At 34.8% G+C, this 15,724-nt stretch overlaps 1 protein-coding gene across 1 annotated transcript; it reads right to left on the bottom strand.

Annotated features, from left to right (window-relative positions):
- Nucleotides 1-1,482: 1,482 nt before the first annotated feature.
- LOC102580943 (probable protein S-acyltransferase 14) lies at nucleotides 1,483-15,244 on the bottom strand. Its single transcript, XM_006364180.2, has 7 exons — nucleotides 14,798-15,244; nucleotides 14,210-14,429; nucleotides 14,032-14,123; nucleotides 10,721-10,844; nucleotides 10,538-10,623; nucleotides 10,264-10,329; nucleotides 1,483-2,026 (listed from the first exon to the last, which is right to left on the bottom strand). Exons 1-7 carry the CDS (start codon nucleotides 15,011-15,013, stop codon nucleotides 1,904-1,906), a joined length of 927 nt encoding a protein of 308 aa, XP_006364242.1. The 5' UTR covers nucleotides 15,014-15,244; the 3' UTR covers nucleotides 1,483-1,903.
- Between the last annotated feature and the right edge of the window lie 480 nt (nucleotides 15,245-15,724).

Raw genomic sequence — 15,724 nt, 5'->3', positions numbered from 1 at the left:
TCAAACACTATTCACTATTTTTATACTTTTATTTCCGTGTCATTACTCTATGTTGGAAGCTCTTGTACATATCTATTCTAGGTCCTTGAAAAATGTTGGATATATTGAAAATAAATATGATTTTAGTTGTTCGATTTAGTATACTATTACTATGAATGAAATTCTTTCTGAAATTATCTTTTAAAAAAGAGATGGAAGGTAAGGATTCTCCGATCGAATTAGAACCAAGTAGGTGTCTGCATGATTTCGTAAATTGGGTTATGACAATTGGTATTGGAGTACTAGATTAGCAATCTCTTAACTACAAGAGCAAGACAAGATTTGCATATTACAAGACAAGATCATATTACTTTAAATTTCGTTGGGCTAAACAATTTTTTGTTTCAAGGTTATCTTTTTTGCTCGCAGATTGATAAGTTCTTCTCTTTTAGGGTGTGATTCCATATGCGTATTTTTATTTTTTTTTTTGTGCTATGAAAGGAACGATGTGATTGTTTTTGTTTGTTACATCGAGAATGGCATAGTTGTAAATATAAGTAATGATACTATATCATTAACCGTTTTTCAGAATATGAAAGCACGTCTTGTCAAGTATGAATAGATGATCTACTTTTGTTATATTAGTACTAAATTAATGACATTTGACCATTTTGAATTTACAGAATCTGCATAGTACAAGACTATCATATTACTTTAAATTTCATTATGCTAAACAATTTTTGTTTCAAGATTATATTTTTGTTCGCAAATTGGTAAGTTCTCTTTTAGGGTGTGATTTTTATATTGCGTAGTGCGTATTTTTTGTCTGTTATGAAAGGAACGATGTGATTGTTTAGCTTGTACATCGAGAAGGACATATTTGTAAATATAAATAATGATACTATCATTGCCTGTTTTCAAAATATGAAAGTGTGTCGATGTCAAGTATGAATGGATGATCTACTTTTGTTATATTAGTACTAAACTAATTTTACGTTCGATCATTTTGAAGTTAATAATTTGCTCATAATTGTTCACAATTTTCAAGTTTAAGAGAGTTGTAGCTTGTATTCTAAATTTTGTAGCTAATAATTGACATGATTATGTTAAAGATAGTGATACCCTTCTCAATGATCTTCAAATTTTGAGTTCACCTCTATTCAAAATGATAGGTGGTATTGTAACACTATCCTACCCCATGCGTTCATTTTTGTTCATGATGCTAACCTTCATTTGAGTATGACAAAACTTTCAGGAGAGATGTATATTACTTTATTTTTGGCAATATTGAGCAAATATAAGAGTTAAATTATGAACCCTCTATTGTCAAAAAAACATTTGGGACTTCCATTGGCATGGCTATGATCCAAAATTTCAGATAGTATACTTTCCTCCAGTGTATTTGAGACAAAATAAATAACCCCACCAGAACAGAACTCATAACTCATCCTGATGGCAAAGTCACCATTTCAACGAAGCTACGAACAATTAAAACTCTTATCATACCAACGAAAAATCATCACAGATTTGATCTGCACTTCTCTTATCAGGAAATCAATGTTTTCGGGTGGAGAATCTTCAGAGATCTAATCTGCATTTCTGATCGAGTAATCAATTACAAGAACACTGCTGTTAAACGTGAAAATCAGCATCATTTTTATGTAACAGAATATTAATTTCACATAGATATCTAAAAATCATGAAATGGACTAATCAACGTAGTACGAAATGCCAGCCTTTGCTCCAATCCACAAGTTGTTCGCCTGCTCAGACTCTTCATATTCTTGTGGTGTTGCTCTGCGTAATACGAGTAGATGCAAAGGTCCAGTCCAATGTAGTTAAAGCCGGTTAATCAGTTGAAATCGTGAGGCACTGTATATTTTGTTACAAAGAACGAAACTTATGTTCGGTATGCACATCATGATTATTCTTGGGCATCAAGGTCAGGCTTCGATGGGTATTCAAGACCGTGAAGAGCAGGTATCCGTCTTAAATCTTCTTCAGAGTAAGCAGGAATGAACCAATACCGTTTGTCCAAACCAAACACCTGAATCATATAATACAACCTTAGAATGGTAAACTGAAAGGGATCTAACATTTTTTATGAAAATAAAACAGATCTAACACAACTTGTAACATGACATAGGCAAGACAAGCAAAGGTAATTAGCTGTCATATTCAAAACTAGTTTTTGCAGTCCAATCCAAATGGTGCCCTGATAAGTTTTCTCGAGACAAGTAAACTTGAGAAAGTACTCCAAGTTTATTGGGTAGTCCAGTCCGACACTGGGTCTTATACAGCAGCGTATTAACCAGTAAAATATAACTGAAAAATGACAGGCATGTGATAGCTTTCTCACGTTTCTTCATTTAAATAACCAAAATAGCAAAAGGTAACACCAAAGCTGTACTCTTTTTAAGATAAAAACTTCCAGTTAATGGCAGATCAGGCACGAGAATTTCAGGACTGTCTTTTCCTTGTATTTCTGTGTGAAGTTTGATTTGATATTCTATTCCTTGATTAGGTTCTTTGTAAAGCTTGTATCAGTAAAGAACCAAACACAGCATACTAGAATGTTGGCTTAGAGAATTTTTTGATGTTGCTGGTAGACATGATGAGACCCCACATGGATTCTGAGAACAAAGTTACAACACTGCGGGAACAAGGGCATTGAAAATGAAGTTACATAGGAATTGGTGTTAAACAGCGTGGGGTAAGAGCTTTGGGAACACAAGGGAGAGTAGACAGTAGAGGAGCATCATCGGAGAATAGAAATGGTCTACAAATATGACACACTTGTATAGATCTGACCAGTACATTTAGTATGTTCAGTGTAATTACGAAGGATTCATACAAAAAGTTGCCCTACAATGTCACATTGTTTCGACAGAAGAGTAAATTGTAACACAGAAAACTGAAGGACTGCATTAAGTTGCAAAATGGCTGGTTGTGATCTGTTGGAAGTGAAACTAAAGAGTAGAGAATCAGTGAGGTAGTAGCTGAATATCTTCAGTATATGCTGTAGGGCTTTGCTTGTGTATTTATCATATGAAGGTAATACCAAGGTTTTGAAAACCTCATTTGTTACGATGGAAAACCCTGTTATCAGATTAAGAGCCTCGTTAAATAGAAAAGAACGTCGAATACTTCGTTCTGTTAGTTGTAACATCCCCTCCAAACTGAATGAGCATTAAGAAAAAAATAACATTTTAGTAAAACCGAAGCACCAAGACAAATGTGATTTGCTAACTTTTACTTTAAATAAGCCAAAACATATTTCACCTCAATACAAGGCCTACTCAAGATGTTTCACATAATCATCGAAATTACCTACTCGAATAGTTAAAATACTAAAAACTAAGTAAGAAAATATGGACTAAAAATTGTCTTCCCGTGTTCTCCAAAAAAAAAAAAAAAAAAATGCATTATTACTAATACAAGGCCTACTCAAGATGTTTCACATAATCATCGAAATTACCTACTCGAATAGTTAAAATACTAAAAACTAAGTAAGAAAATATGGACTAAAAATTGTCTTCCCGTGTTCTCCAAAAAAAAAAAAAAAAACAAATGCATTATTACTTGCCCTCTTCGCGAGTAAATGGCCAAAAACATACCTCAATTATACCCAACCCTTAAGCTACATCCTTGCCCAATCACAATAAACAAAAAGCATCCCTAAATTATCCCAAAACTTACAAATTACGTCCCTCCGTTAGTTTTATGTAAAGAAATAACAGGTTCAACCAGAAGCACATGACTACCCCACAAATCCAACACTTCTGTCACCTTCCCTATGGTATGCCATTTGGGACAGGGAAGCTGGAGCTAACGCTAAAAAGACTCAGCACATGCCTTAACCTTAATATCAAATCAATACATTGTTGTTCAGTTGTAGAAACAAAACACTAACACAAAAATATTCTTGCCAAAAATGATAAGGATATCTATACCTTTGATTTTGGATGAAGTTCTATACCTTTGTTATTTTCAACATCTGAATAATTGGTTTATTAGTAAACTTTTAAATCGTTTTATGAATTCCAAGAGAATAACTATTGATAATATATAGAACTCTTCAAGTTATAAAGGTAAAAGACGAATTATGTATCTCATTTCATTTACAAACAAGGTAAACTATTAATTATAAAAAACTTTACAAGATAGGGGTAAAGCTACATACACAACACCCTTCTCATACCTACTTGTAAAATTATATACAATATATTGTTATTGTTGTAAAAGACAAATTATGTATCTCATTAACCCACAATATTATATTTACTTGATCTAAACATTAAAATTGAAATAATATAAATGAGAAAAGCTATATAAAAATATTTCTATTTTAAAGAGAAGAAACTATTTTTCATGTTAATCTGCACATCTCTTAAATTAATCTCACCAAATATGTATTCCTTATAGCAATATTAGTGCTATTCAAAAGACATGTATGGGCGGAGTAGTGAGAAATGATCAAGGAGATTTTTCGATGGCCTTTTTTAGCTAAATATTTCAGTAATAATCATGTTGACATATTAGGTGCTATAATTCTGGGAGTAGATGGTGTTGCTAAATATACCACAAATTACAATTGAATAAAATAAACAAAAATGAATAAATTAATATTCAGGTTGAGGCAGACTCGCTCTCTTTAAGAAGATTCAGGCCCACTGCGTTATAATCTACACCGATCAAGTTGTACAACTGTTGACTTATGTAACACCTCGCATTTCGAACCCAAGATTACTCGTTAATTGGCATAGACAAACCAGCCCAAAAATTTTCAGTACCAGTTCCCCCGAGTTGGTTCACGAGTCGTGAACACAATCATGGGATTAACTCAGCTCAGTTCCCACGACTGATAGTATTAGTCCTGAACCACGTCCACGATTCGTACCATCAGTCATGAAAACATTCAGAGGCTTCCCACGACTAACAATACGAGTCGTGAGCCAGGTCCGCGATTCGTACCATCAGCCATGGTTAGGTCCTAAGATTGCCAGCTCCCACGACTGACCGTACGAGTTCATGAACCAGGTCTAGGATTTGTACTATCAATCGTGAAAATATTTAGAGACCCCAGATGCACCAAGGTTCCCACGACTGACAGTACGAGTCGTGAACCTGGTTCGCAATTCGTAGTGTCAGACCACGAGTCGAGGAGTAACTCGTGGGAACCTGGTTCCAGAAATTTCAAAACTCACTTTGAGGGGTATTTTTGTCCTTTCCTTATCTTCCTATGCCTAGACCACAATGTTTTGGGCTACTCTAAGTGGGGGAAAAGGGGAGTTAGTCGATTAAACCTCCCCACTTTACACCCAGAAAAAGCAGAATCACTTACACTCTTAAGTCCTCTCAAGCAAGAAACTAGGGTTCTTTGTCTTCAAACTTCAGTTCAAGAATTCCATTAGGTGTTTCCATTCCAAGTATGTGGGATTTCATCAATGGATATCCTTTCAACCATTGAGTCCCAAAGAAACCTTCGTATTTCAGTAATTAAAATTCTATGAAAACCTAGGGTTCGTATGATCGGCATGGATTTCAATGTATTTCAGTTCTCTTCGTTATTGGTTGAAAAATACATGTCTCTCCATAACTTACAGTATTTTACTTGAAGTATATTTTCATAAACCCTCAAAATACAAATATTTCATGCCTCCGAATTGTGTTGTTTTCAATTGCATATTTCCTTCATAATACAGGAATTGTCATGATTAGCTTTATACTCAATTTATCAGTTCCTCATGGTTAGAGATGCTTTTAGATAGTGCTTATCAGTTATTAACAATTTTTTAATATTTACGAGTTATTCAGTATTATTAGTATTTTCATATTGTAAGCATAAAGCCAATTGGGGGTATTACTTAGCACGAAGCAGACATAGGTTTTAAGAGTCACCCATCAGTTAGGACTGAGACCTTTAGTAGCAATTCCTAAGCCCCAGAACTATGTGGCACCGTAGGTTTTTAAGGGTCACCCATCAGACTTAGAGATGCTTTTAGATAGGAATTGTCATGATTAGCTTTATACTCAATTTATCAGTTCCTCATGCTTAGAGATGCTTTTAGATAGTGCTTATCAGTTATTAACAATTTTTTAATATTTACGAGTTATTCAGTATTATTAGTATTTTCATATTGTAAGCATAAAGCCAATTGGGGGTATTACTTAGCACGAAGCAGACATAGGTTTTAAGAGTCACCCATCAGTTAGGACTGAGACCTTTAGTAGCAATTCCTAAGCCCCAGAACTATGTGGCACCGTAGGTTTTTAAGGGTCACCCATCAGACCAGGACTAACACCTTAGTCCATTTTGGACATCAACTTAGTGGATCCACGTTAGACAGTATTCATACCCTGGCAAGGTACAAAGCGCTCCCAGCTGGGGTCCAGGTTGGACTCCATTTAGCTCAGACGAAGTATATCAATTATTAGTATCTCCCACAGTTCACTCTCACATAATTGCATTGACCTTGCATTAATTTATTTCAATTCAGTACTTATTAGTTGCATGTTGATTTACTTGGTCATTGCATCAGTTCATATATTTTAGTTCAACATTTTAGATTTATCATGTTAAGTTTACAAGACTTGTGATGCATGCATCACATACTCGGTACATTCAAAGTATTGACCGCATACCTCTCTACGCCATATTGTTTTATAATATATAGGTTCAAATGCTCAACATCCTACTCGCGGTTAGTACTACTTTTGATCAACTCAATAGCAGTATTGGTGAGCCCTCATCTTCCGAGGACAATTCTCTATCTTATTTTCGTTATTTAGTAGACAATTAGAGTTAGTTGGGGGGCTTGCCCTAGCAACTCATCTTAGTAGAGGCTATCAAACAATCAAAGAGCAGTATCAACTTTATGATTTGTTCAGATACTCTACACTCATCCATTTAGTGTTTTGGATTGATATGTCCCTTTTGGATTCAGTTTCTACATAAGTTATTTCCAGTGATTATTTATATGAATCTTAATGTCATGACAGACCATGGGTTAGCTTGGGGTCACTTGTGGCTTTAAAAATTATGTTACGACTAAGGGGTAGTCTCGGGTCGTGACAACTTATCCCCTTTAGGATGCAACAACCCAACAACGTCGTATACAGTATAACTCAAACAAGTCTGAATTAGTTGAACTGTTGTAGAGTCCAAAGCTCCATCAAAAGAACAACTTCCTTATACATAAAATTACTCTCTTTTGTATAGTGAGTAAATTGGAGAGAATTTTGCCATGAATATTATTCACTTTTTCCCAAAATATAATTTCACTTTATTTGAAAAATAGTGTTTGGCCATGAAAAATTCCAAATACAACTTGAAGTTGTATTTGAAATTTGGAAAACAACAAAAACCTTGTTTTCACTTTTTACTTTTTTCCATTTTTTGAATTTAGTTTTTTCAAAAAAATCTTTAAAAAATTCATAAAATAACATCATTTAAAATATATTCCATGTTCAAATAATATTTATATTTAAGAAAATACATTTAAATTCTAAATATTAACTGCAAAAACTATGGCCAAACATAACTCTAACTTCAAAAATTTCAAATAAAGTGATTTTTTTTGTTTTCATGGTCAAACGCTAGAATATTTTTCTTTCATTCAACTCTCTTTCACTACACTAACCTCAAAATATAAACACAATATAATACTTCTCATCCACTTCTCATATTTTTCAAATATATATCAAAATACAAAGAAGAAACATCCTTTATAAATGTGTGGATTTCTTGCACAAGTAAATGTCAAGAAAGTGGATAGTTATTTGAGGTGTAGTGGGGTAATTAGTAGGATATAATGTGGAGAACATGTCATAGTGGTTACATGAGTTACAAAGAATAATGACACCTATGTTGCTTAGACTCTTCAAAAATTTCAACGGGTGCGTGTCGGATTCGCCAAAAGTAGTGCATTTTTGAAGAGTCTGACACGGGTGCAGCATCAAAAGTGAAGAGTCCGTGCAACTAAGAACGACACCACTTTTTCCACTTTATGCCGACTAACTATCATGCACTTCAATATTTTTATTTAACATTAAAATGTACATAAACACCAATATTCCCCCACTCATTTTAACCGTCAAATAAAAATATTAACATGCATAATAATCAATGGGTATATAGTGGAGAAAGTAGTGTCATTATTCTTTGTAACTCATGTAACCACTATGACATGTTCTCCACATTATATCCTACTAATTACCCCACTAGACCTCAAATAACTATCCATTTTCCATAAACACCAACAGTAGATTTATCCAAAATGGCTTTTCTAAAATTCACGTTGAACTTGACTCTCTAGTGATAACTAATATGCTGATCAAAGAAGACTCTTGCAACTTGAAATTCGAGCACATTGTTTGAAAGCTACCTCAAACATTTTAAGAGGGGCTAAGGTTCTTTTCACTTACTGCTAGAGAAAAGCTAATCAGGTTACTGATTTTTTTCGCCAAGATAGCTGTTACAAGTGGCAATAGGGGCTTATATCTTCTCAGAGAAGCAAATGATCTGCTTCAACTTGATAAATGGAAATTACCCACCTCTCAAAGGAGATTTGAAAAATATAAAAAATTTATTAGTCAATGTATTTCTGGGTCTGTACAGGAAGAAATTCTATATGGGCTATTTCCTTCCTTCAATCTAACTTTTGTAGACTTGAGGCAAGGTTTCATGTTCCCCTCTAGTTGTGGTAAGTTCTTTGCCTATTAATATAACATAGTAGGGGTCAAGCCAAACTCCCACACCTTAAGCTCACAACCTAAGGTGATGACTTATAAAAAAATATGTTGTCTTTTTCTTTTGTCAGATCATTTTATTAACGTCTAGTGAAACATGAAAAAATGTTTTTACATGACACTCTAAAAGAAAAGGAAAATATAAATCCTATATATATTATATACGCAGGACTAGAATATTTATCTTCCACTTCTTCCTGTCTATATTTTTCCAAATGATAACAGTGAAAGAAACGTCAATAACTAGCTAGCTTATGTTTCCGCTCCTTGCTGAAGAAGCGAAGGAGAGGAGACAATAATGGTAGATTTGTAGGGATAAGTCACATGCAAAGGCACATTTTCTGTTTGAAGCTGTTAGTTTTTCACAGACAACTAAGAGAGGTATGTAACTTGTAACTTGTAACTTGTAACTTGTAAAACTTCTAGGATAGTTCAAGATGCTATTTATTCATTATTACAATACAATATAAGGATGTTTTTAAGTTTGGGTTAAAGTTAAGGGATGTTTTTGGTCATTTACTCCCCCCCTTCACCCTATTCTACTGGCCTAGTTACTTTTCAAGTTTTATTATTCAAGCAAAAAGAATATTACTTACGACCTATTTCATTTCTTATACGATTTTCATGATATTTCATACAAAAGTGGTTTTATTTGTGTTGTTCCTGTAGTTCTAAAGAAAAATATTTACTTTAAAAAGAAGTAGACTAATAATCAATGTTAAACCAAATCAAGTAAACCGGATAAAGTCATGTAACAAGTGAAAAAGATATAACGGTAAGGAGGTAGTGAGGTAGCAAACACATCATTCTGTTAGAACATATCCTCCTACCGACCATTTCTCATTTTATTTATTTCATAAAATAACTGCAAACACTGTATTGAAGTGGCATCTAATATGAAGGTTTAATGTATGCTTCTTAATCATAAAGAGGATGAAAGCATATATCAAGACCAAAAAAAGGGTAAAACTAGAAAGTAAAGATAAAGCAACAGAAATTGCAAATTTCTTTCTACCCACTATACAACGATTATATTTCAATCATGAAACTACATTAGTCAATTAATCATTGCTATGAGATGTAGCATTTTTCATAAACGCGCCTGATATCAAGGTCCTATGTACATGGCATATCGTTTCCACACTGCTTTGCACTACTCCACCATCTGTAAATGAAGCTTCCTTGTTTCCCCATTCTCTACTACCATGAAGTTTAGGTTCTTCAATAATCTTTTATTTTACCATGGGCATTTAAATTAGCTTCCAAGTATTTATATCTCAGAATAAACATTGAGTGCCAGCTGCAATTGGAAGTTCTCTTTCATATCTAACTTATGTTTTTTGTTGTGTCACATTCAAACCATAACTTCCAAATCAACTCCATAAATCTGGTACTTATTATAATATTCATACCTAAGAATTTAGATCAGAGCGCAGCATTACTTAGAGAAGCATCTATCTTTTCTTTCATACTGAAAGCAACCTACCATCAGAAATAAATAATAAATAAGGCAATCTTGTGCAGTCATCTAACCTGTTCAAAATTCCTCTTCCGACCAAGATCATAACGCCATTTAGGACTGGTCTTCTTCTCATATGCCTGAAAGTAAGACGAGCCATTAAATGTGCGCAAAAAAGAAAGATACTTTTCCAAATCAAAGACCAAGAGAGAAAGGTTCTATAAACTGGTTTTGCCTCAAGACTAAAGAGCTGTTTGCACAGTACAAATGATGTTTCAGATCACCAGGCGTTCCATAGAAAGGAAAACACTTTACCATTCAACTTAAGGAATAAGAAAAATGGAGTACCTCAATGGTCGTGGTATTACCAGACACCAACGACATGTGCATAATCAGAAATCCCAAAACACTCAAAGCAAAAGCAAGGTTCAAGACTGCGATGCACAAGAAATGTAGAAAAATTAAGAAAACCAGTGTCTTCATAAAGAAATCACAGGTAGCAAGTTCACCAAGACAATCCCCAGACCATACCAAAAGCAAGGAAAGTAGTCGCAAGAGTGCCCGGAGTCCCAGGTATCTCTCCATCACTGAAGAATGCAATAAATTGTGGCAGTAATGATAAAGTGACAACAGTGGTCTCAAGGAACGTATAGAACTGCAGTAAGAGAAGGTTTAATTAGTTGAGAAAAAGTCCGTCATTAAAATACAGCAATGCGACGAAAATACCAGGACAATTGTTGTTAAGTATTCATGCATGCATAATGATGCATACAAACATCAATTGACAGGCACCAACAAGGAGGAAGAACATGGAAAAAGAAAATTCTCAATATGAACTATCACTTGCAATACTCTAAGGAAACTGCATTCCACTCTCACAGAAATAGCCAGATGAATTTTGGAAAATGATAAAATCATATAGGAAACAATATTAGAATAAGTTCCTTACAAACAATAATCACTATGGTCGTTCAGATACTGTATGCAGGGATAGTGCTAATATCGCAGTTGCTTAGTATTGGTACTTGCATGACTAGCAGCATGTCATTCAAGAAACTCCTACTATGATTGTACACGGTGGCGGAGCCACAGTACTAGCTATAGCTCCGTATAACCTGTAGCTTTGACTCAAACCCTGTATTTTGAGTTAAAAATTCATTTAGTATGTATAAATAATTTATTCAGAACCTAGCAAGCAAAATAAAATGTTGTCTAGAACGCATAAACTAAAAACATTGGCTGTCTCTGATTGTACATAGGAGATAATGATGGTTTGCAAAGGTCTCATGGGTGGATATGATTTCTAAGGCAACAGAACCATGTGTGACACTCATCCCCAAAAAATATCAAAAGAACTGACAAAAAAAAACAATATACTAAGACAAAGACTGATATATATGAACATCAAAATCACTCCACTTGACATATGAGCAATAACATAGGAGACTTTTATTTTTTTGAAATTAATAACATAGGAGACTTTTAAGACAACAACAACAACATACCCACTGAAGAGACTATTTCGTCGAAAAATATAAATATAATGTTGTTCTCTCTCCATTTAAATTTATGTGTTTACTTTCCTATTTAGTATGTTACAAACAGAATGTTATCTTTTGATGACCAAAAAAAAAAAAAAAATGTTATTATTCAACATTTAGGAAGTTTTCCATTCCTGTTACAAACAGAATGTTATCTTTTGATGACCAAAAAAAAAAAGAATGTTATTATTCAACATTTAGGAAGTTTTCCATTCCAACATTCTCATTTTATCCTTAACGACAATCCCTCATAAGAATGACATGGGATGTTTAAGGGCACTGGAAGGGTACTATTTTGGCATGTTTTATACACCTTTACTCGTCTCAGACCACAAGATTCAAAAGTCATGTTTACAGTCTTAAACTTTATAACCAATTAAAACTATGACTCATAAAATGAGGAGGAAATGTATTTATATAGGCATAGGTTGCTTACGTATCCTTTGAAGAATATAATAGAGCTAAGAGGGAAGCTAATAGGGCCATAACTTGTGGGGAAGCCCAGATGGAGATGGCTTGTACCAGAAGCTAGGGACACGAGAAGAGGAGAAAGAAACGTACAAATTAGCACGCATGAGAGAATAAGAAGAACTTAAACGGTTAAACTAGGTGAAGTGTATTAAAAATGATTCTCAACAAGTTTTGACGAGAGATAATGAGATCAAGGAGTGGAGAAGAGACTATGGTCAACCCTTCGAGGTGGCCCAGTGGTTTGGGCTTGGGACTTCCATGTTGGAGGTCTCAAGTTCGAAACCCCTTGCCAACGAAAGCAAGGGGTTTGCCTTCTGGGTCGAGCTCGTCGTGCCGGGCTTGCCTAGTGCAGGTTACCTCTCCTATGTGGTTTGCGAGCTATGGCATAGGAGCGGGGGTTTTACCCTGTGTGCACCCAAAGGGTAGCGGCTGCGGGTTTCCCTTGTCATCAACAAAGAAAAAAAAAAAAGAGACTGGTCAATTGTTCAACTCGAATCACGAGGATAAGCTTAAAGATCTCCAAATATTTGTACACGATAAAGACTTCAGCTACGCTCTTAGAATTAACAAGTCTAAAGTAGACATTGCCATGAAAAATATGATTAAGAAAGCCTATGGTCTCAACGGAAACCTCATAAAGGCTTGTAGGTATGTTGGAGAGGTTGGAGAAGTATGACTTACCAAACTATTTAATGTTATACTAAAAAGTGGTAGAACGCTTGATGAGTAGAGGAAGAGTACCCTTATTCTAATACATAAGAACAAAGAAGATTTTCAAAATTTTGTGAAGCATCGCGGCATTAAACTTATCAACAATAAGATGAAACTGCTGAAAAGAGTGATAGAGCATAGATCTAGGGACCCTACAAGTGTAACAGAAAACTGGATTGTATTTATACCAGATAGATCTACAACAGATGGTATTTCTTTTGTTAGGACTGATTAGCAGAAATTCGCGAGAAGAAAGATTTACACATGTTGTTCATTGCCTTATAGAAAGCATATGATTTAGTACTAACAAAAGTCATTTGGTGGGTGTTGGGGAAGAAGGGAACTTATATTAAATATATAAATCCCATAACGAATAATTATAAGAAGTCATCACTAGTGTGAGAGCAGTAGTACCAGGAGATAGAAAGGAGTTTTCAATTTTCACAACCATGAGTTAACATAGAGATCGACATTAAGCATGTACTTATTTACACTAGTTATATATGAACTAACACAATACATTTTAATATCCCATTATGTATGTTAATTGCTTACAATAAAGTGCGAATTGATGAAACCAACGAAGTGTCATCAAAAGCTTGAGTGGTGGAGAAGCACTCTGGAGAGTAGGATAGATAAAAACCGCCTAAACTAGCCTTTGATTTCCAAAAAGACACTTAACGTTTGTGGGGTTCCTAGTACACAATCCCCCATCCGAACAACTTCTAAGTGGTGTTAGTACTCCCCTTTCTAGGGCAACCCAACCAATTTTAAGAAAGGAAGTGTTTGTCACGAACAGTCCTTGCTTACCATGTGCAAATTTCATTAAAAAAATTATTTTTCCTTCTTAGTTATACTTCCCTTATATTTTGTCCTCGGTCGGGGCCAGGGGTAAGAGGAAGGAGTGGTACGTGGGTTAAGGGTCTCTTAGGCTGAGAGTAGGGTCTTGGAGCATAGGGTCACTGATGGGAAAATCCATAGAGCTAGTGAAGATTCCCAAGAAAAGGAAGATTGGCATTGCTTGTATCCAGGAAAGCTATCGTCATCTGTTGACGCTATAAATATGTTCAGAATCTAGCAGCCAATACTACTCAAAATTCAAGAATCATGATAACTTACCAGGAAGAGAAGGAAATACTTGTAGTTTAATGCTCCAACACAGTTGACAACCCACACACAATGATGGTCCATCTTTAGCACACACCTTCCACCTAAAACAGGGAAGCAGACAACTCAATCTCAAACGAAAAAACTTTAATCAAAATCATCATTTAGGTGAAAAAAAACAAGAACTCACAAACGGAACAGTGATGGCATCGAGGAGGTTTTAACTGGTTGCACTTTCTACAGAAACGTATTCTGGTATTCCCTGAGTCAGCTGGCGAAGCCCCGAATTCTGATGTGGTTAACGGATCAGCTTCCCCTCTTTCTTCATCCAACTCTGGTCTCCAATTTGGAGGCACACTACCAGGATCAGTAAAAACAACAGAAAAGTAGCACCACAGAAGCATCACCAACTGCAATCATCACAAATATGTACTTTTTAGCTACTTAATATAACTTCCAATCCATCCATAGTCCCACTCAGCTCTGACACAGAACTCGATAACAAGATGAATTTGAAGTCTCTCAAACTTTTCTTTCTAAAATCTCCAGTAATCTGTCTACTTAATATTGAAGCCATCATCCACATTATCCACAGGATTCGAAAAAAAACTACTTTCGATTTCCCAAGGTCCAACTTAACAAATTCCCTACAATTGAATGTTTGAACCGCCCATAAAAACCCAAATATAAATTTTCAAAAAATGGAAATACGTCAAACACCCATAAATCATCAAATTTTATAAACAAAGTACCAGAATTTGGGAGAAAATGAAATTACCAGACAATGGAATAATACAAGTACTGAAAGAGCGATGAGGACATCGAGGAAACCACCACTACTGGTAAGGGAAGGACCATAGTTGGTTAAAACGACGGCGTAATAGGTAACTCCAACAACACCCAAAACCAAAAGGATCATGATCGAACCAAGCCCTCGCAAGGCAGTACAGAACCTGAACACGTTCCATGCCATTACAGCTCCCGATCTATACATAATATATCTTTAACAAAAATACACCCAAAATGGGTGTTTTGTATAACAAAAATGGTGTGAATTTTCTTGAGAAATTATTTAGGGTTTATGGATTCCAGGTATGTAAAGTGGAATCCATGGATGGATGATAGAGTGAAATAGTGAGGAAGAAGGAAAATTGAGATTATTGAAACCGAGTTAGATGACTTGTAGTGGTCAAAGTTAGGGAAATTTCAATACTAATTTAAGATAGAGGTCTATTAAGGCAATTTAATTTAATTAGATAGATTAGAAGAAAGTACAATTTTCCAATTTTCATTGGTCATGGGTGATAACAAAAATCATCTAGAAGGTGTTATATTGGCTCTTGCATGTGCAAATAACCTACTCCAATAAAGATTTAATTATTAGTCAAAACTACTACATATAATGATGCAATGATTTTTAGTTTCTAATTCTTCTACCTCTCCCAACCTCTTACATCTCTTATGTACTGCGTTTGCGCATCTATTTATCATTGTAACTAAAATTTAAATCGAAATTAAGATCTAAAAGAGCAAATAAAGAGATTAAGTTTTGTCGAATCTCTAAAGCATATAGGTCGTTATGCAATATTAAAGATCGACAACTACACAAGTCCATTTTTGTAAGTTCATATCCCTTTACCTCCAAGTTTTTCATTATTTTCTACATATATTCACTTTGATCCATGTGAGATTCGACAGAACTCCA

This window comes from Solanum tuberosum, unplaced genomic scaffold, assembly GCF_000226075.1.
Source record: "Solanum tuberosum cultivar DM 1-3 516 R44 unplaced genomic scaffold, SolTub_3.0 scf00486, whole genome shotgun sequence".
Classification (NCBI taxonomy): domain Eukaryota; kingdom Viridiplantae; phylum Streptophyta; class Magnoliopsida; order Solanales; family Solanaceae; genus Solanum; species Solanum tuberosum.
Note: the sequence above shows the minus strand (reverse complement) of the source record. Positions and strands in the feature narration are given on the sequence as shown.

Bases quoted from the DNA above. Each gene is read 5' to 3' on its own strand.
- LOC102580943 (XM_006364180.2), bottom strand. From the start codon at position 15,013: ATGTATAGATCGGGAGCTGTAATGGCATGGAACGTGTTCAGGTTCTGT. The intron at 10,845-14,031 runs GTAAGTTATCAT...CTCTTACTGCAG, and splicing joins AGTATTTCCTTCTCTTCCTG to TTCTATACGTTCCTTGAGAC. The intron at 10,330-10,537 runs GTACTCCATTTT...TCTTACTTTCAG, and splicing joins GTAATACCACGACCATTGAG to GCATATGAGAAGAAGACCAG.